The 20,295-nt window shown below is 39.1% G+C and overlaps 1 protein-coding gene across 3 annotated transcripts in view; it reads left to right on the top strand.

Moving 5' to 3' along the window:
* The first annotated feature begins 1,389 nt into the window (after window positions 1-1,389).
* Window positions 1,390-20,295, top strand: part of Diaph2 (diaphanous related formin 2) — a 727,907-nt gene continuing 709,001 nt past the window's right edge. For 2 of the 3 annotated variants that reach the window (XM_087903154.1, XM_087903153.1), the window contains exon 1: window positions 1,392-1,855. In XM_087903154.1, the coding sequence (XP_087759280.1) occupies window positions 1,724-1,855 (132 nt within the window). In that variant the 5' untranslated portion in view covers window positions 1,392-1,723. Of the gene's footprint in view, window positions 1,856-20,295 lie in introns of all 3 variants that reach the window. The other variant, XM_087903155.1, reaches the window with a different exon arrangement.

Raw genomic sequence — 20,295 nt, 5'->3', positions numbered from 1 at the left:
TTGTATTATTTTTTAACTCAGTACTTTAGGTGGTATGTATGTAATGACTCAAATTCAAAATACACCTTAAATTCAAAGTTAAGCATGATCTTCAAGAAAGCAAATGTATCTTGGAGCTTCTGTTCATTGTGTCTGAGAGCATGACCTCCTGTACTGCCGTTTTTGGGTAGCTGGCTACTTCAGAAACAAAGACTTGCTGCCTGCATGATTAAAATGAAACTTAATGATAAAAGACAAAGACAAAGCTGGTATTTGAGCTCTTTTGAGATATCTAAAATCCTTTCAATTCACAGTTCAAGTTATTTGCGTCACCACATCCATATGATGGTCAAATTCATCCTAATAAATGCTCACTCTATTCATTCTGACACAAATTCATTTCAGTATAACGAACTTCAAATTTAATTGTTGGAGGCCTAAAGGACTCACAGCCTAAAGCTAGCTTAGTCATTAACAGTTATGGGCACGCTTATGGATTTGGTGTTTAAGCTTATTTTACAAGTGGCTCCCCCAACACTTGGTCTCTAATTTCGTGATGGTTTAGTGGTTCTTTCAAACCCTGCTTTTGTAAGGGTTCCTTTGAAAAAGAATGGGGAAATCTAGTTCCTGGCGATGAAACTTGGTGCTGAAGACAATGTATGCTGCTCGCTGGTGCTGCATAACAACACCGGCAGTTGTCTAGGGATTTATCTTTTAAATAAAGCTATGACACACAAGATCTTATTGACTCTTCACAATAACTCTGAACCTAAACTAGCTTGGGAAATCGCAGATAGGACTCAGTTCAATGGTAAACTGGAAAGAGGTGCTTTGGTTAAAGAGCTTAATATCACCCTACGGATTACTTGGTGAGGGGCTGGTGGCTTTAACCACTAACAGCCTGGAAAGAAAGCAATGACTGTATTTCTTTGGCCACAAAGCAATCATGGCAAACAGAAGCACCCACTCTTTCCACTTTGGCCCATACAATCTGTCTAGGCAATTAATCAGAACTCCCAGTGGTTTTCCTACACGTTGCCAGTTGCCTTGCTAATTAAACCTTCCCACAGAGTGTAGCAAGAGCACACCCCCTCAGGGCCCTCTGACTAAGGAAAGTGCATCGGCCAACAGTAGTGAAAGCTTGAGACTCAGTAGACCTCCTCAGTAAAATGCTAATGAGAATCCTCCTCACTCAGTTTCCCTATCTCTAAAATGGGCTCCCCTTAATCCGTCTAGACTAGTTCTCTTCCATTTGGTGCTAGGCCAATCAGGAAGGGAAGTGAAATCAGTGCTTAACCACAGCAGAATGTCCTCTGTTAGGCTCCAGTCGCCGCTCCGGGCATGCTCAGTAGCCCGGCCGGCTCAGCACCAGGAGTAGGAAGAGGCTTTCTGAGGTGCCCGCCCGGACGACCGGCAGCGGGCACTTTGAAGAATCACGTGTGTTGAGGCCGTCTTAAAGAGATAGGCACCTACTTTTCCTCCACCCTTAACACCGCCCTGAGGGCGGAGGCGACCGTGGTGATTGCAGCTGCTTAGGGGCAGGGCTTGCCCCAGCTCTGAGTGCTAGCGCCGGAGTGGTTGCGTCGGGGTTGCCTGGGATTGGGGAGACCCGGGGGCCTGGGAGCGGCGCTTGGCGGGCAATCCTCTCTGTCCGTGGACGTGGGACATCCGGAGCGCTCCGAGGGGCTTTTGCCCTTGAGGAGACGTGGGGTTCCAGGGCGGCAGGTGACAGGGCCAGAGAAAGATGGAGCAGTTCGGGGCGGCGGCGTCGGGAGCTGGAGGCGGCGGCGAGGAACCCAGCGTGGGCCGGAGCAACAAGCGAAGCGCGGGGAACCGGGCAGCCAACGAAGAGGAAACGAAAAACAAACCCAAATTGGTAAGTACTCCCGCAACCCCCCGAGAGCCCCGAATCGTCCTGCCGTGGAACACGCGGGGGATCTGGGCCCCCCTCCCAGCTGCAACCGTGATCTCGCCGCGCAACTCGGGGAACGGAGACGGCGTGGGGGCGGAAGAACACCCTTTCTCCACTTAACCCGGCCCTCTCTCGTGTCAGTTTGCGAAGGAGAAAGGCCCCACCCCGACTTGGGGACACCCCTCGTCGCGTCCTAGAGTTCTGGGTAGGGCTGTTTGTGTAACTTGTGGGCGCGAACCTTCTTTGCGGGATTCCATTTCCCTCCCACCTCTTGTCAGTTGCTGTTTGGCCTCTTAACACTTGGGGTCCGGGGCAAGGGAAACCTCCGTCCTCTCCGTTTCGAACACATCGGAGCCACTCGTAGCTACTTAAATCAAGAGAAGCACGACATAGGTTCTCGGTCCTTCGACTTTGCCAGAAATTCAAGGAAGAGGCGCCTGCCTGCGTGCGTTCCCCCCACCATGTGCTCGCCCAAGAAACATTTCCTTGGAACCTTGTGGCTTGAGGGGAGCTTGGGAGTTGGAGACTAGGCGAGGTCCTCCACCCCCAACTACTCCGACAGAGTGTTTCCACTTGGTTGAGAATGCTCAAAAGCAGTTATGTGCCCTGTATGTGTCTGACAGTCCTGACAGTGTGGACCAGTAGCTGTAGTTCATTTCCTGCTAAAAGACATGAAACCTACGGGGCCTGGTATTGGGTTGGGAAATACTGGGGTTTCTTCAGCACATCAGTTAAAAGGGTTCCTCTTTTTTGTAAACTTTCTAATTTCAGTGGAATGTGGAGAAAGAGGTTTCCAGCACAGATTCAGCAAATAAACTTTTCAGCCTCTCATGGGCCTTTTGAAACAGAAGATTCCCAGTCCACATCCCAAGCACAAACCACATGTTGCATGTCTATATTCCAGCTGTAAGCAACAACTTGATTATAATAGAAGAGAGGGTGAGACAGTGACATGCAACTCAAACCATTTCCTGTGGCATCTGGCCATTTGGTCTGGACTTGCACTTCTCTTTTGGCTCCTATTTGCTTTCCTATTACAGACTGTCGATACAGGAAAACAGGGGTCAGACATTAGGACATATCCATTATGTGGGAAAGGACTTGTGCTAGATTAATATTGCAAATTTAAAATATCATCAATTCCATACAAACCCGAGATAGATCTAGAAATTACTTGCTTAATGTGTCTGTCCTATTACCCCCACGTTTACAAATAAAGAAATGGACAGCCTTTTTGACTCTCTCTACTATCACAGTCATAATGAGTGCCTGCAACATAATGAATTCGAGAAAACAGATCTGAGTGTATTTCTAGAGTTGAATGAATTTAACTTGTTTTTGTTTTGTTTTTCTTTTTGAGACAGGGTCTTTCTAGATAGTCCTGGCTATTCTGGAACTTTCTATGAGTACGAGCTACCATGCCCAACCCAACCAAGTAGTCAAAGTTTTAATGATGTGGCTTTGAAATTTACCAGTTTGTGGTAAAAGAATGATCTTACTTCTATCTTCCCCCACACCTGTCCCGGTACAAACTGGTCAGCAGTAAAAAGTTTAATTAAAAAGAAAAGTTAAAGGATAATTTCCATAAGTAGTTTTATTCATCTAGTAAGAATCTTCTACTTTGGAGGACGCTAAAGGAAAAAACATTTATCTCAATTAGTAAGAACACCGTAGTAATATTCTTCCCACGCTTTGGCTGTTTGTCCTATTTCCTCTTTCATGTTTTCCTTGATTTGACAAGGTAGCTAGATGATTATGAGATAGCATCACTTTCAGTTCCCAGCCAACTTCACTGTTCCATAGTGAACATAGCTTGATGCAGTACATCAAGTATTGGAACCCAGAGCATAATACTGACATGAATTTTCTCCCCCCCCCAAGTATATTTTTGAGCTTTACAGGATTTCTATAAACAAACATGTCACACTAATAAAAACAGGAATGCAGTATGGCACATTTTCAGACAAATAGTTTGACCAAAATATGATTTGGTAAACTTTTTAGGGAAAAGTTCACCTGAGATTCTTAACTTAAAGTTTTGCAAGTATAAGACTTTAGGCTAAATTTTAAAACACTAATGCTATATCTTATGTAGACTATAATTCTCAATTATGAGTGTGTGTAAAGGAGTTCTGTGTGATTGTAAAATAGCCATATGGCAATAGAAATTATTTGTCTGGGTTATTCTGCCGTTAGGGGTTCAAAACTCTTCAAATTATATGACAAAAATTGGAAATGTTTATTTTTCTGGGTTTCATGCCTTTTGTTAAGTTTTTTACAACCATCTGTGACTTGTAGAAAGAAAAAGAAACATTGCAATTCAAAAGACAGCAAAGGAGATGACGGTGGGAGAATTGAGGAGTCTGATGAAGGGAGAAGAGAAAACACTGGGAACAAGGAAGAGTCATACAAGGAAATCCTGCTGGGATGAAAAGTTTAGGTCACAATATCTATGCACTCTTCAGCCATGACAGAAGTTTCTGCCATGTTAAAAAATTAACTGGATCACTGTAGTCTAATGGCTTTTTAAACTATTAGACTTGTGATGCAATTGCATTCATTTAGTTGCTTGTGGATCTGGAAAAATGAGACTATAGGGTACATTTTTGTAGGCAAAGTGACAGCTATTTATATTCTCAGCTTATTGATGGCTATCAGTGAGACCTTTTTCACATTGGCCATTCAGAACTGTAATGACTTCTGTTTAAAGTTATTTGAGTCAAATCTTAACAGAATCTATTTCAGTTTTTTCAGATATGTATCCTTCTAATGAATCCTCCTATATCCATCAGTCCACACACTCCTCCATCCATCCTTCCATCCATCCATTCATCCATCCATCTTTCTATTTGGGGAGTCAGTTCTTCAATAACCCAACACAGTTCTTTCAATAACCCAACACAGTTCTTTCAATAACCCAACACAGTTTAAATAATATATTAATATTAGAGTTTTAGATTTTATATAAATTTCTGGTTAGTCCAACATAGTAACATGCTATTAAACAGTACGGCTCTTAGATTGATTATTAGTTTGATATCAACATGGCTTGTATTTTGTTAAACTGAATAGGAGAGAAAGTACCCTAGAGAAGGTAAGGAAGAAGCTCTGTCCTGCAGCTCACATATTTAAAGCAATTCTCTCAACCATAAGAGAATGCAATGTTGGAGCTAGACAGATAGTTCAATTGGTAAAGTGCTTGCATGCAAACATGAGGAGCTGAGTTTGATGCCTAGAAATCTGGTATAAAGCCTGGTCTGGTGGCAAACATTTGTTATCCCAGTGCTGGGGGTAGAAAGAGACAGGCCAGTCCCTGGAGCTTACAGGCCAGTCAGCCTAGCCTAACTAAAGGGGTCACAGATTCCTTTGAAAGAGACTGCCTCAAAAAGGGAAGTACCTTCTGATGAATGTCCCCCAAGATTGACCTCTGGCTTCTACAAAGATATGCATACACGTGCAAACACACACACACACACACACACACACACACACGAGTGAGAGTGAGGAGGACATTTTTAAGGTGTATCTAATACCTCCATCTTCTATCATAAGATGGTAGATATAGAGTAGCTTGACATTACTTGAAACTTTTGTATTTTGATTTTCTGCCTGTTTAATTTCTGAAGCTATTGCTTTTTTGATAGTGAAATTAATAACTTGTTTTGATAGGCAGGAGAGGTAGATTGGAGCCAGAATTAGAATGTTTAGCTGTTAACTAAAAACTATTTATAATAGCACACTAATATTCTGGTTACTATGTAACTGAGCATTTGGTTATTTTTTTTACAGTTGATGAATTATGTTTTGATTTTAAATAATTTCTGAACTTAATGGTTTATGTACACAATTTGTTTACCAAGTACTAACTATAACTTCCAAGTTTGGTGAAATGAAAGTGCTCATAGGCAGGCCAGGCATAATGGAGCATACCTGTATGTATTTCCAGCATTCTTGAAGTACGAACATCTCACATTTGAGGCCTGCCTGAGCTATAGAGCGTGACCTTGTTTTAAAAAATTACTCCTAGTCCAGTGAAGCAGAGACGGGAGGCAATTATATGTGAGTGTTATAAGAATGTCACAAAGGAGCATTTTAGTCAAATTGGATTTTGTTTTTCCATGGTTTTTATAGACATGGTTTTTCTGTGTATCCTTGGCTTTCCTGAAACTTGTTCTGTAGACCAAACTGGTCTCTTAACTCAAAGATTCATCTGCTTCTGTCTCCCAAGTGCTGGGATTAAAGGCATGCCCCACCACTGCCCAGCCAAACTAGATTTTAAAAACTGTACCTTTATGTATTTATGTATGAAGGTACAGGGCCCGCTTTTGTGAGTGCTGCAACTGAGGCAGTGCTGAGGAGTTCAACCATGGTGATGAGGTTGGGGGAGAGCTGGAGAGCTGGTAAGCTGATGAACCCTGCAGCCACCCAGGCACAGAACAAGGGCTATGAGTCGGTACATGCCAATATCCAACCCATCTATGATCTGGAGCATGTGGGCTGGACCTGCAGATTCAAAACTGCAGGATTGATCTCCACAGCCCAGGGCAACAAGAGGAGTCCCAGTGAGGACTCAGTATCATAAGTGTAGCAGAAGCCAGAGGCCTCGAACCAGACCCATGACTCATTGCAATGAACACTTGCAAGTTAAGATATGTGGACTAAAGGGTATACTGTGTGACTCAGTGACCCACACTACAGCTTCCATGGTGATAATTTTTCTTTTTTTCCTTTTCTCTTAAATTTTATTTTGTTTTATTTTTTGGAGGGGAAGGTTACAAGTGCAGAGGGCATATGAAGGGATGGGGAGATAAATGGGATCAAAATGCATACTGTCAAACTCACAAAAATAAATAAAAGGTTAAAAAAAGAGAAAGGCTTATAGTAGAAGACGTGCACCAAGGTGTGAATAGGGTTTTAAATGAAGAAAGGGGTTCGGGGTGGGAGGTAAGGAATTGGGGTGGGGAAGCCATTCTACATAAAAAAAATGGCAGAATATACGAAGTTAGATAGATGTAGAAATATGCTAATAAAAAATGTTCAAACTAGATATGAGTGCCTGAAACAAAAATACGGCAGACACAAAATGAAGTTATATTTATTAGTGGACCTGGCCACAAAAGCTTGGGCTCTAGGCCATAGTATATCTTTGTGTGTCTTGTTGGAATTTCACCTTTCTTTCTGAAAGTCAGAGTAAGTTGTTGGAGAAATGAGAGTTCCCTGATTAGACATGTCTTTCAGAAAGAAATTTATACCTGAGGAGAATTTCCTAGAAAGGGAGGCTAGAATGGAGGGAGGAAGGCCAGTCAGGAGAAGCAGAATGGCATGGTGGAGTTTGCCATTTAGAGTCCTGGGTTCCAGTAGATTCTCATGTTTGCCCTGCACCGCATTTCTTTATCCATCTAGTTCCCATTTCCTCTCCCTCCTGACACCACCCTGGGTAGTCTCACCAAGTTGGAAGCATCTTTGTTTGTCTTTAATGAATCGCAGTGCTTTCATAGCCCAGCTTGGTGCTGTCTTCCTTTAAACCTTCACTGATATTTCATCTTACTGAGGAAGAAGGCTCTTCCTTCTTCTGAACATTTAGCTGTCATGAGTTTCAGTGTTATAGACTGATCTCGCTTTACAGAGATTTCAAAGTGCTTCTGGGCATGGTTCCTTTTTTATGTTTATTCTTGTAAACCAGCCAATGATTATTAGCTGTGGACTTTTTGTCTCTATAGGTCACATATATTGGGACTTATATTGTTGAAAAGAGATTTAACAACAGCAAACCAAACAAAAACAAAAAATAAAAATAAAAGTGATAGTTTTTTTTTAAAGATGGAATTTCATTTATTCCATGCTGGCCTTGAACTGCCTGTGTTATTCAGGGTGATCTTGAACTTTTTATCCTTCTGCTTCTACTTCCTTCAAATGCTGAGATTATGTGCTTGCATGCTGTATCTGGTTTATGTGTTGCTGAGGACTCAACTCAGGGCTTCATATGTGCTAAGTAAGCACTCTTATCAACCAAGTAACATCCCCAACCCCAAATTTTTATCTTTTATGTGTTATAGGGTTTTTTTTAGTATGTACATATGTATATTATCAAATGAACATTCCTGTTCATTCTCCTGTTTCTTTTTGGGTTTGCTTCAGTTCCTTGTCTGGTCTTGAGTTCACTATGTAGCTCCTGAGGCTGGCCAATATCGGATCCTGTCACCCTCCATATCCCAAATGCATGGATTATGACCGGAGCCTACATGCCTGATTCCTCTGTCTTTTCTCTGAGTTAGAAGTTCAGACAACCTCTTCAGGGTCATGGGAAACTCCCTCCTCCTCTTGTTTGTTTAGATTCTTCTGATGTCAGAGCCAGAACTCCCATGCAGAGAGATTGTACTGACATTACCAAGCACCAAGTAACAGTTTGCTGTTATTACTAGGAGTCTTCAGATTAATCTAAAACGATATGGACTGTAGAGTCAAAAATTCTTGGTTTCAGTCTCTTTTCTGTATTTTATTTGCTTGTGATCTTTAATGAGCATTAATACCAGAAATTTCAGGTCTTTAATTAATATCTGCCAGTCAGAGAAATGGTTTTCTGCCCCAAATACTAGTTTAATTTTTGAGACATGATCCTGCATTTCTGTTATCCAGGCTATTTTTTAACTCCTGACCCTAGGTGATCCTCTTGCCACTGTCTCTTCAGGAGCTGGAACTACAAAAACATGCCACCTTGTCTGTCTGATTTGCCAGACAAAGGGGCTTAGATAAAATACAGTAAACATTAAGAACACATTTAGGAAATTCTATAATGTTATAGCAATACATATTACTGTTAGCCCCTTATATCACCTGAATCAAATGTGATTATGGAATTGGGGCGTAGCTCCATGTTAGAGTGCTTGCCTGGCAATCATGAGGCTCAATACCCAGTTTTAGAAAAAAATATTTTTTGTGCATGTTGAATTTCATGTCAGTTTTGAGGTTTGAAATTCCTAATATTATTATTGTATAAAGTACCGAAATCTGGTATTTGTTGATTGATTTCCTGTTTTTCTCTTTAATTCCCTTTGGTCTTGAAGCATTATATATTCTGTCCTTTTACTAATCATCCTTTCTTCTGAGTGACTGTAAATGTGAGCTTAACTTGTTCACTCAAGTTTTTTTTTTACTGTTTTTTAAATTTTAGATTAATTTATTTTGTATTATGTGTATGAGTGTTTTTGCTTGCACATATGTATGTGCACCATGTATGTGCCTGGTGTGTGCATAGGTCAGAAGAGGCTATCAAGTCCCCTGGGAACTGGAGTTTCTTAGGGTTTTGAAACCACTATGTGGGTGCTGGGAATCAAATTTAGGTCATTGTAAGAGCAATAAGTGCTTCCAACCACTGAACCATCTCTCCAGCCCACACTCTAAATTTTTAAAGAACATGTTTTCTTTGAATTGATCAACTTCAGGCATTTAAAATTTTTCTTAAAAAAATTCAGTAGGTACGTATGACATTCTGGCATGTCAAGGAGCTTAGTGATCTTGTACAAATAAGGAAACTGAGTCATTCAGGTGTTATGGGGATTGACTTAGAGGTAAGTTTAAAAGCTGTCACCTCTATTGTGGAAGTTATCTATAGCACTGAGTCATTATGCTTCAGGGACTCTTAAAAGTAGAAAGCTATTCAATCTTTCACTTCTTTTGTTCCTTTTTAAACAATTTATAATTATAAACCTCCTTAGATTTCACTGTAAGTACTAAGAACTTTGCCAGTAGCAACATGTCATTTAAGTGAAATCTTACTCATTTCTCACCTGATCTTAACCAACACTGTAAATACCAGCAGGCTCTGAAAATAGTATATAATAATATATGTTAATTTATATGAATCAGCCCACCTGATTAGTATATTACTGTGTAGCCTTAGCATTGAAATGGTTATCATCAAAGACCCAGATCTTTCTCATTTCAAGTTCCTTCTGTCTGTCAGATTTAGGGTCTGTGTTACATTCTTCTTCTTTTTTTCTGAAGACAGAAAAAGCTAAGTTGATGGTTATGTGACATAAAAACATTGCTGTAATCTTGCAACCTAATTTGGTTTCATATGGACGATACCCGTTGTGGAAGACAGCTCACAATTGATGCATGTAAGAGTTGATACAAATTTTCAGATGATTGTTTATTGTGAACCTCAGAAACAGAAAGAAATGTGTTCTCTCCAAGTTGAACCTTATGACCTTATCAGACTGAATCTGATTTACTCTCGGGTGGTAAACGTTGACTATAGTTTTAAACAGAACCTTAAACAAATCTAGATACTTGCTTCCTGTAGGTGGCCTGGGGAAGAAGATATTGGCGCCCTTTTTGTGAAGTAATGTAGAAAACACAATTTTTTTTAACTCATCACCATTTGTGCTGTCTTTGGTTTAATCAAGATTTTACTGAATTATTCTGGGAAGAGGGTGTTCCATTGCTTTCCATATCATGAGTAAATGAGTCTCCCTTTTTTATTGTTTGGTATCTATAAAGTGGTGCCTCTCATAAGTGAGAAGCTTCTAATTGTATCAGACAACCTATATAGAACTCAAACACAGTATTAGGAAGAAATTACTTACAAATGGCCATTGACTCGGTCACTGGTAATTGTGATGCTCGCCTCAGGGGCAGGAGGATTTGATTACAGTCCTTTATTTTTGAGACAGAGTATTATATACTCAAGAAGGGTCTCAGACTGTCTATGTAGTTGAAGGTAACTCTGAACTTCTTATCCTCCTGCTTCTGCCTCCTGAATGCTGGGATTACTGGCATGTTCCACTAATGCTCAATTTATGAGACATTAGGAATTAAGCCTACAGCTTCATGCTTGTTAGACAAGCATGGTACCATCTGAGTTCCTTTCTTAGCTCATAATATTTTTTTAAAAAAGCTATTTGTTGTGCTGTGGTAGTTGCCTATAGATAGCCACACGTTTTGATAAATGTCCGTTCAACATTTTGAGGAATTTTTAATTTACCCCTACTTTGTGGGTCTCTTTATTCAGAGAAAAATAAGACTAAGTTGAAATATTTTATAACAATGTAAATAAAAAAGAATGTAATATGATGACCTACCATTTATCTATTGTCTAGGTAGAGTGGTTAGAACTCTAGCTTTTCTAAATTTACTTTACGTGTCCTTTGTTTTTTCCTTGCCAGAGATTTTAGTTCACACTCTGAATATCATGTCATTCTACTCCTACAGACTTCACTGTGCACCTCTATAAATTACTGAATTCTCAAAAACACTATGCTTTTGTGCAGCTGTATTTTGAATAAAGCCACCGCAGTGTTAAACACAAGAACAGGCAGTACTGATTGTGTGTTCTGCCTTTTTTTTCTGACTGCTGTAACTTAAGTTTTGAAACTGAATTGCTTTGAATAAATTGAAGAGTTGTTAATAAAAAAAATTATCACTATGACACTGTCACATCTTTAAAATATTAATACAACCCTTGGTATTGTCCAGTGTTCAACTCATAATCAAGTATCCTCAATTACCTCAAACATAATTAAATTTTTAATCTAATGCCTGTGTAATTAATATATATGGCTCCAAACATTCCTTAGATAAATATAGCTTTAAATAATGTTAATATTGTTCAAAGTTACTCTACAGAAATATCAATCTAAGTTAGGTTGACATTTGTCTGTAATTTTGTAAAAGTATCTATAAGAGTTATCTGTTCAAGTGTGGGTAGACTGGAATAACTACTCTGTATCATAGAAAATATACCAAATTTAGACTTCTGGTTTCACTTTCTTCATTCTGTGACATGTGAAGTGGAGTTTGTGTGGAAGAATTTTTCTACTAGAGAAGTGCTATAGATAGCTGAGCAAATGGGAACATACTCTTGAATTCTATATATATTTAAGAGATGTATAGAATTATTCGACACATGTACACACACAATAACATGTTTAGGTTACTACCTGTATTTTTTGCTTGTTTGTTTGATTGCTTTTTGAGACAGGGTTCCTCTGTGTAGCCCTGGCTATCCTGGAATTTACTTTGTAGACTAGGATGGCCTCAAACTCACAGAGATCTGCCTGCTTCTGCCTCCCAAGTGCTGGTATTAAAGGCGTACACCAACACAGCTCAGCTAACTACCTGTACTTTTCTTACAAATAAATGCCAATTTGGCACCTCAGAGAGCTTTCTTTGTTATTTAGTCACACTGACATACTCTAGATGTGCATCTAGTTGACTGGGTCGGTGAACCTTTGCCAGGAAATCTGAATTACCATCTTCTTTTCTCATAGATATTTGGAGTTTTCCTTGAAAACCATGCTATATTAATGAGGCGATGGCTCTGCAGATTGTTGGGGTAGATCAACTTGCGCAAATGGTCTAGATTCTCCACAGATGGTTTTAAGAAATTGTATAACCATCACTCTTTAGATACCAGTTTGTTGCTGTTACAGTGCTGAAAACTAATATGTGTATAATTTCTCAAACTTTATAAACTTTTAAATAATTTTAGTCTTGTATAATATGTCCCCTCCTTACTTTCTTGACTGAGCAGTTACTGACCCAGTCAAGTGGCTGATTGCCCTCTGGACACATAAATGTAAATGAGTGATAATTTTTGGGGCACCATAGGCAGCTGGCATTTTCTCCTTTTGTTTTGCTTAAGGGAAGTTAAGTTATGGATGTCTTGTTTTATGTGCTTTGAAATTAATCACTAGTAAAATCTGAAATGTTTAATAGCATATTATGCTTGTCAGAGCTATTTAGGAAGGTTCTATATGCAGATAGCAAAGCATTGTGCGTTTATATCTTGACCTTTAATAGCATGTATCATATAATAGAGCAGTGTCATTATGTAGGGTTGGGCCCTACACAAGGGTATCAGATCATGGAGATCACACCATTTCCATCATATGCCAGGCACAAGACTCTGTCTTGCTAGAGTATTTTTCTACTTCACACAAATGTCTTGTATGGGTTGGGTGATGTACTTAAAACCAAATAGATTTTATTTTTATACGTGGATGAAAATTCAGCAAGCACAGGGCATGGCTGAATGGTTCATTTAGGGTAGATGTTTTTAAAGAAAATTATTCTTTAATTTTAATCATGCATATTTTTATGTTCATATGTGTGCATGAGTATATCGGATCCCAGGAGATGGAGTTATAGGTACTTGTGAGCTGCCAGATGTGCTAAGGACCAAACAGGTACTCTGGAAGACTAACAAGCTGTCTTTACAGCGAAGCTACCTCTCCAATCTTCTGCAATAGGTATATTTCATTTGCCATTCATTTGATTAGGCATATTATGTGTATGTCTATGTAATATATTGTCTTATACCTGACTGCTTTAGGTTTTAAATTCTCAATCCTTACATATGGATGACCATGTCCTTGAGGTCCTAGGCTCAAAGTTCAACTAAGCCTCTGCTCTTTCTGTTCTCCTCACAGTGATTTTCTTGACATTATTATTTTCAAAGAGCTTAACATAGTCATGGATCATATGGATAAAACTGTACTTTTTTGAAGTTTGTACTGTAACTTGAATGTTTTTTCATTTACATCACCCATGATACAAGGCGAGAACATACAGAATGTTAAGATGGGATTGGCAGAGACAGGACTTCTTATAATATGCTCTGCAGTCTGGTACTTTTCATTATGAAATCAATGTTTTCCAGACGAGTCAGTGTGTATGTAAAACATTTATGAGTGAAAATAACCTTTCTTAGGTTGCCGTCACAGATCATTTGTCATTGGCACTGCAGTAGCTTCCATTTCTCCCCTCTTTGGTTGAATCTAATGGTCTTTAAATGGAAGAATAAGTTTACTATGGTAAGCAAAGAAAAGAGGCCTGGATTTTATCCACGTTAGGTGGCTCAGATATTTCATGTATTTGTTTTACTAAAGCAGAGTGTACCTAAGTTCTGCTATCTCTAAATTCTTACACTTTTCCAGTACAGCCTATAGTTGCTCTATCAAATGGTTTTTAGATGCTATTGTGAGATCCAAACCCTCCATTTTTAATATAAACTGAGTTGGCCTGAGACTACACCCTAAATTTTAAGTAGCCCTGTCTCTATATCAAATGAAATGAGGTTTTAGTTATAACTGAAAGTAGGGAATGTACAGGGCTGTATGCCCAGTGTTTCACACTCGTCATTCCAGTTCTGTTCAGCTAATTATAGATCAAGGTGTATTATTGTATTACATTGCAGATTCGGGCTTTTAACTCCCTCTTCCCCTTAAAATAATGTTATCACTTGAATGTTTCTAGCACTGAAGATCATATTCCTCATCATGTTTACTAGTTTTTTTGAAGACTGTCAATGTAGAATTGTCATTGAATGTTAAATGAGTTGTTGAATGTGTCAGATATTTCTGTAACAGCATTTCCCATTCATACTCATCACCAAGCGTGTTGCCGTGAGCTAGTGGAAACTCCATGTTTTATCTTAACACATAGTACACGTTAAGACCTTGGACTGTATTTTGTAGGATCTAAAAGTACTTCCTATGCTATTCAGAGTTGGAATGAGTTAGCTAGGATATGTCTGTCATCTTATTGTTTAAAAGAGATTGTTTTTGGTTATTTGAGGAAATTTCTCAGAAATGAACTAACTTTAAAATGTATTTATGGGCACATACTATTTTTTAATGTGTCAGTTTGTTCTATACAACAAAGGGGTTAAAAATAGGTGATCTGCATGGGCTTCTTTCAGCTTCTACATATTAAGGATCAATGATTATTAAGAATTGCAATGAATCTGCTTTAAGAAAAATGCATTATGTCTAGATTTTAGTTATATTGAAATTAGGAAGTATGAAAATCACTGTTTAGGCTGAATATTAAAAACTGAATATCCCATCTGACTTTATAGTTTTGTTTTGTTTCTAGAATCTGACTTATTCTAGTCCAGTGAGCAACATTCTTTTATCCATATATTTCTTTCTAGAGAGTGTTAGCTTCATTCTAGGTTATTCTAAGCATTGAACCATTTCTGTGGTTCATTAACCAAATATTCAGGCTATCCAGAGATAATTCAGTGATACTCAATATCATATTGTATCTGGTTGCTTTTCTGGATTCATTACATATATTTTTGAAGAGCCATACAAAGAGGGTTGGGGGAATGATTCATCAGTTAGGAGCACTGGCCTTGGAGAGGACCCAAATTTCATGCCTCGATGTCTGTTGGCTCACAACTGCCTGTAATTCCAGAAATCCAGTGCCTTCTTCTGGCCTCTTTGAATACCTACACTCATGTGCACATACCAACTCCCCATGCTTTTAATTACAAATAAATCTTTAAGAATCATGCCAAGTATGAGATGTTATCCTTTGTACCTACTGTTCCCATTTCACAAATGATTGCAGAATACCTAAGACTTCTAGGTCAGACATGAAGAATACTGTCATTGAAAATGTAAGAGCAACATGTCTGCACGATACTCAGGTTCAACATAATCTTAAATCTGATAGGGTAGACATGGATGATGGGTACAGGAAGTTAGTTCTGCTACAGTTGAACAACACGTGAGGGATTTGTCTCTTAATAGTGACAAGCACACAGCTGGGTCTTTGCTGGGATTGAGAGATGTTACCTCATTCTGAAAATTACTTGTCCTGGGAAATAGCCTGTATGTAATCCCAGCTGCACCTTTTTGTCTTGACATACACAACATTAATGTACAAGGATGTTCTAAGATTGATGGTGAATTGTCTCACTCTGAATCTTAACACATTTCATCCTGACAGGCATCAGTTTGTAGGAACAAGAAAGGCTCAGAGCAGCTAAGTAACTTGCTTGGGAATCTGCAACAGTGAACTTGGCATTTAGGACCAATGTGATTATAAAAACCTGTATTTTAATCCATCAGTGTTCTATACTGCCTAAGAGCCTAAACCTTGGGGTTGTTCTAAATTAACCAGAAGAGCCAGTATTCCTGTGGAATGGTGATGTTTTGGACCTGACCTACATTTGCACTATGCTTATGTATAATTTAGAAGACAGAGTTCAGGGACCGTTTGTTTCAATGTTACTGAAATATCCCAAGTTAAAATTCTTTGAATTGCTGCCATGAAATAGTAGGGAAGATATGTGACCATTTGCAAAAGTGCCATGGGCACAGAAGGGATATGACTGTGGATTTTAAGGCTACATGAACACAGTTCTTAAAAATAGCAGTCTTGGTAGTTTGACCGTTATTCCATAATTTCTGACTCACCTCAAGGCTTGCTGTGCTTTACTACTCTCATTGATGGTGATCCATTCCCTTTCTTTCTCCCCATTTGTATGTTAGTGCTTTCTATCAGAATACATAGCAAGTCCTATTGCATTCTTTGCTCTCGCCTCCCCTCCCCATTCTCTGTTTGTTTGTGAACTTTTGTGCTAGGCAAAACTGCTTTGGAAAACTAATGCTGTCTCCTGTTACACAAGCACACGATATGCATTGTTTCTTGATTAGGGAAGTGCCAAGAACCACCTACTTTCTCCTGCTGCTTCCTGTGTCTGCTTTGCCTAAAGATTGGCTGCTATAAAAGTGATATAGTCAGCCAAGTGCCATCTTTTTTTTAATTAGTCTGCAGAAAGTTTTATGACAGACTATTTTAGCATTGCTGTGTGCCTAGTAAGAGGTTTTAACTATGGACTTAAATGCCAAATAATTGAGAGTGCCTAATGTAGTTTGGGTACTACTATCATCCCTCCAGAAAGAAAAAGAATGCCTTTAATTTGGAAAACTATAATGTTGTGGGCTGTGGACCACCAGACTCTGAATTTCTTGTAAACAACTTGTTTACCTGTGTTCTGAGCAGCCTGCAACTGCTCTGAGCATGAGACCCTGATGACAAGGGAGTGATTTCTGGTGGGCCTGCGGCTGAAAGATGCCGAGAGCTGGGGTGTGTCTATCAGTTAAGGATCCCTATATAAGCTGCCCCTGAGCACAATAAAGTTGGCATTCTTGTATCAAGGATGACCCCGTGTCCCCGTGTCTCTCTGTCTGTCTGTGTCTGCACTTTTAAGTCTCCAGCTTAGTTCCTGGCTCGTGTACCATCCTGTAGTGTAGGCGCTATACTATAATAGGTAAATTATGTCATGAATAGTTCATTGTATGCCTGGAGCCTGCAGTCGCGCTATTTCATACTTATGATCACTATTAAAAAATTAATGAGACATAATATTTATGCATTTATATGGGATACCCTATGGTAATTTGACACTTACTAATGTTAATGAGCAAAAATTTCCATGTTGGTCCTTTTCATTGAACTCTTTACCATGCTTGAAAGAGAAGGATAGACAAGATGAGAGGGCTAGTAATTACGCAGATGAAGAATTTATTGTTTCAATTGTTAAATGATTTCCATCCTTCAAAATTTATGTATACAGTTACTTTTCTATTGCTGCGCTACAACACCATGACTAAGGCATCTTATAGAATAAAGAGTTTATTTGGGCTTATGGTTCTAGGAAGATAAGAGACCATTATTGCAGGAAGACATGGCAGCAAGCAACATACATGTAGTCTGAAGCAGGAAGCTGGGAGCTCACATCTTCAAATGCAATCAGGAAGTAGAGAGAGAAAACTGGAAGAGGATGAGGTTTTAACCTTCTAAGACCATCTCCAGTAACATACTTGGCCCATCAAATCCATACTGTACCAAGCTTTTTCTTTTGGACCATCAAACAGCTCCCAAATCCCGACACTGGGACTTTTTATTAGTTATGAATGATTGGCCTAATTTAGACTCATTTCTGGCTAGCTCTTAATTTAAATTAATCTGTTTCTCTTTATCTACCTTTTACCTTGGTACTTTTTTTCTTTCTTTCAGTGTATCTTACTTTTCATTACGTTTGTGTACAACTGCCTGATTTCTTGCCCCAGGTATGTCCCCTTCATTCTCTCCTCTCTTCTTTTGTTCTTCTTTAGCCTTGATTTCTCCTCCTATTTATTCTTTCTGCCTGCACGCTGCTTATCCTTTTTCTGTCTAGGCAAGGTGAAACAAATGCAACACATCTTTACAAAGTTAAACAAATGCAACATAAACAAAAGTAACACACATTTACACAGTTAAAGTAATATTCTTCAGCACAAACAAATGTAACACATCTTTGTCTAGTTAAAATAATATTCCACAGCACCATACCAAGAATCTTCCCTTAGTAGTGTACCAAGTGTTCAAATGCTGGATACTAGGTGTGGGGGAGGTGCGGTTGGACTTGCAATCTAATTCAAACCACCCCACCATGTACTCCTGGTTGTTGATATTCTCCTTTTATTTTTTAACATCATCAAGCTCAGAGAGCTTTAACTTGTGTTAGGGACAAGTATGTAAGAAAGGCCATAGGATTCCTCTGCTTTCAAAAGTTTCACACACCTCCTTTAGACCAGTGGTTCTCTGGGTGGGATAGTTTTTATTCCCAGGAAATGTTTAATATTTTCTGGAGACATTTTTAAGAGTTGGAAGATGGTGCTACTAGTATATAGTGTGTAGAGCCCACAGCGCTGCTTTATATTCTACAATTCATAGGATATGTTCCCTCCACAAAGAGGTATTCAACCCAAAATGTCAGGGTTGAGACAGATTGCCAGGCCTGAAAGACGTTGCTTTAGATCTTCTGACTTTGTATTTAGTGTGGATACATTCCTGTTGGTACTCAGACAATCTCCTTTGGCCATTTGTTCTCTGCCCTGTATTGAGATAGGGTCAGATCATTCATGTTTTCAAGGAAGTATCTGTCATGTCTTTGGCTCTCACAACTTGTATTTTATCTTCTTCCTTCCTGCTAATACAAGCCTGCTGGACTGGCCTGCTATCAACTTTTTATTGTGAATTGTACTTCTTATCGCCTATCACATTTCTGACAACTAGGGAAAATGTGCTCTCTTCCTAATGAGTTTATATGGTGATTTTTATTTTATTTCTTGAACCATTGCCAGCTCTTAATACTGCTCAGATTTAACTCCTCATCTATATGGCTTTTTATTTATTTATTTTTTGAGATGTGGTCCTGCTGTGTAGCTCAGGCTTGCCTTGAACTCTCAGGCTTCCTGCTTTAGTACAAGCGCTGGGATTACTTGTGTGTGCGACCACACCGGTGACCTGTGTTTATTTTAGACTTTGTGAAATCGACTTCCCTGGTACCTTCTGCTTCTAGAATTATTAACTTCCAAAGTCCTAGTCCTTCCTACAGGCTCACAGATTTCTCACTGTTTATTGTTTCTCTACACCAATTCAGACAACAGTATGCCCCTCTCCCCAATGCCACCTGTATGTAGCTAATGCCAAACTTCTGCCATCAACATCTCAGTTGGAGACTATACCATGGCAAGGCAAAGAGCTGTAGTTTGGTTTGACTAAATACAGCTTTAAGAGGAAAATACTTTTTTCTTTTTGTTTTTTTCGAGACAGGGTTTCTCTGTAGCTTTGGAACCTGTCCTGGAACTAGCTCTTGTAGACGAGGCTGTCCTCGAACTTACAAAGATCCACCTGCCTCTGCCTCCCAAGTGCTGGGATTAAAGGTGTGCGCCACCACTGCCTGGCAAAAGAAAAATACTTTATGCCAGTGTTTGTTTCAGTATTCTTCTTTGCAAGAAAAATGAAAATCAACCGTCCGCTCATGTGGTATGTATCAAGTTTACCTTTTCAAGTTGAGGTTTACTCTTGCCTCAGTTATCAGCAGACTATTTTTCTTTATTTGTAGTTACTGACTGACCTTTTTGACTTCTGTTCCAGTTGAATCAAGGTTAACTTCCCTATTTGACAAATGAAAGTCACTGGCTACTTTGTATTCAACTCACCAGAAGCAAGGGTATTTTGTATTTGAGGATAATAGTAAGTGCCTAATTCTAATTACCATTCCTTTCTGTTTTTTCCCTTCATTTAATTGAAGTCACTTACTGCATCATCCCATCTATTTGCAATAACCTCTCCTCTTATACTTTTATTCGTTTCTTGTGAAGTCTAAGTACTTTTTATCCATTTCTTCATATAACCATTAACCTGTTTTTACCTGCTTAAAGATGACATGATCAGTTTCTTTACTTTTGACCTACAATTTCATTCTGCAGCACACACAAGTCATACTAACCATTGTGCTCATTATAAATGTATGCTACAATGTACGATCATTCCATGGACATCACCTCCTTGCTGTGTATGAGGCCTCATGCTGAGGGCATAAGTACAGTTACAACCAGGTTTTACTCTTGAGAATCTTGTGGCCTATTGAGACAAGAGGGATAGGTGACTATAAAGTCGTAAGTGCAATAATAAATAGGTGTGAGTAGCCACATCCTGTACCTGATAGAGACCAGAGAGCCTCTTCAGATGGTAGGTTTGATCTGGGTCCTGGAGCATGAAGGCTAGTGTGGTCAGATTTGCTGGGCCTTGTCCCTAAACATCCAATTTGTAGGTAT

The sequence above is a fragment of the Myodes glareolus genome, chromosome X (genome assembly GCF_982192425.1).
Source record: "Myodes glareolus chromosome X, mMyoGla1.1, whole genome shotgun sequence".
NCBI classification, from domain to species: domain Eukaryota; kingdom Metazoa; phylum Chordata; class Mammalia; order Rodentia; family Cricetidae; genus Myodes; species Myodes glareolus.
This window is presented reverse-complemented; position numbering and strand designations above follow the sequence as displayed.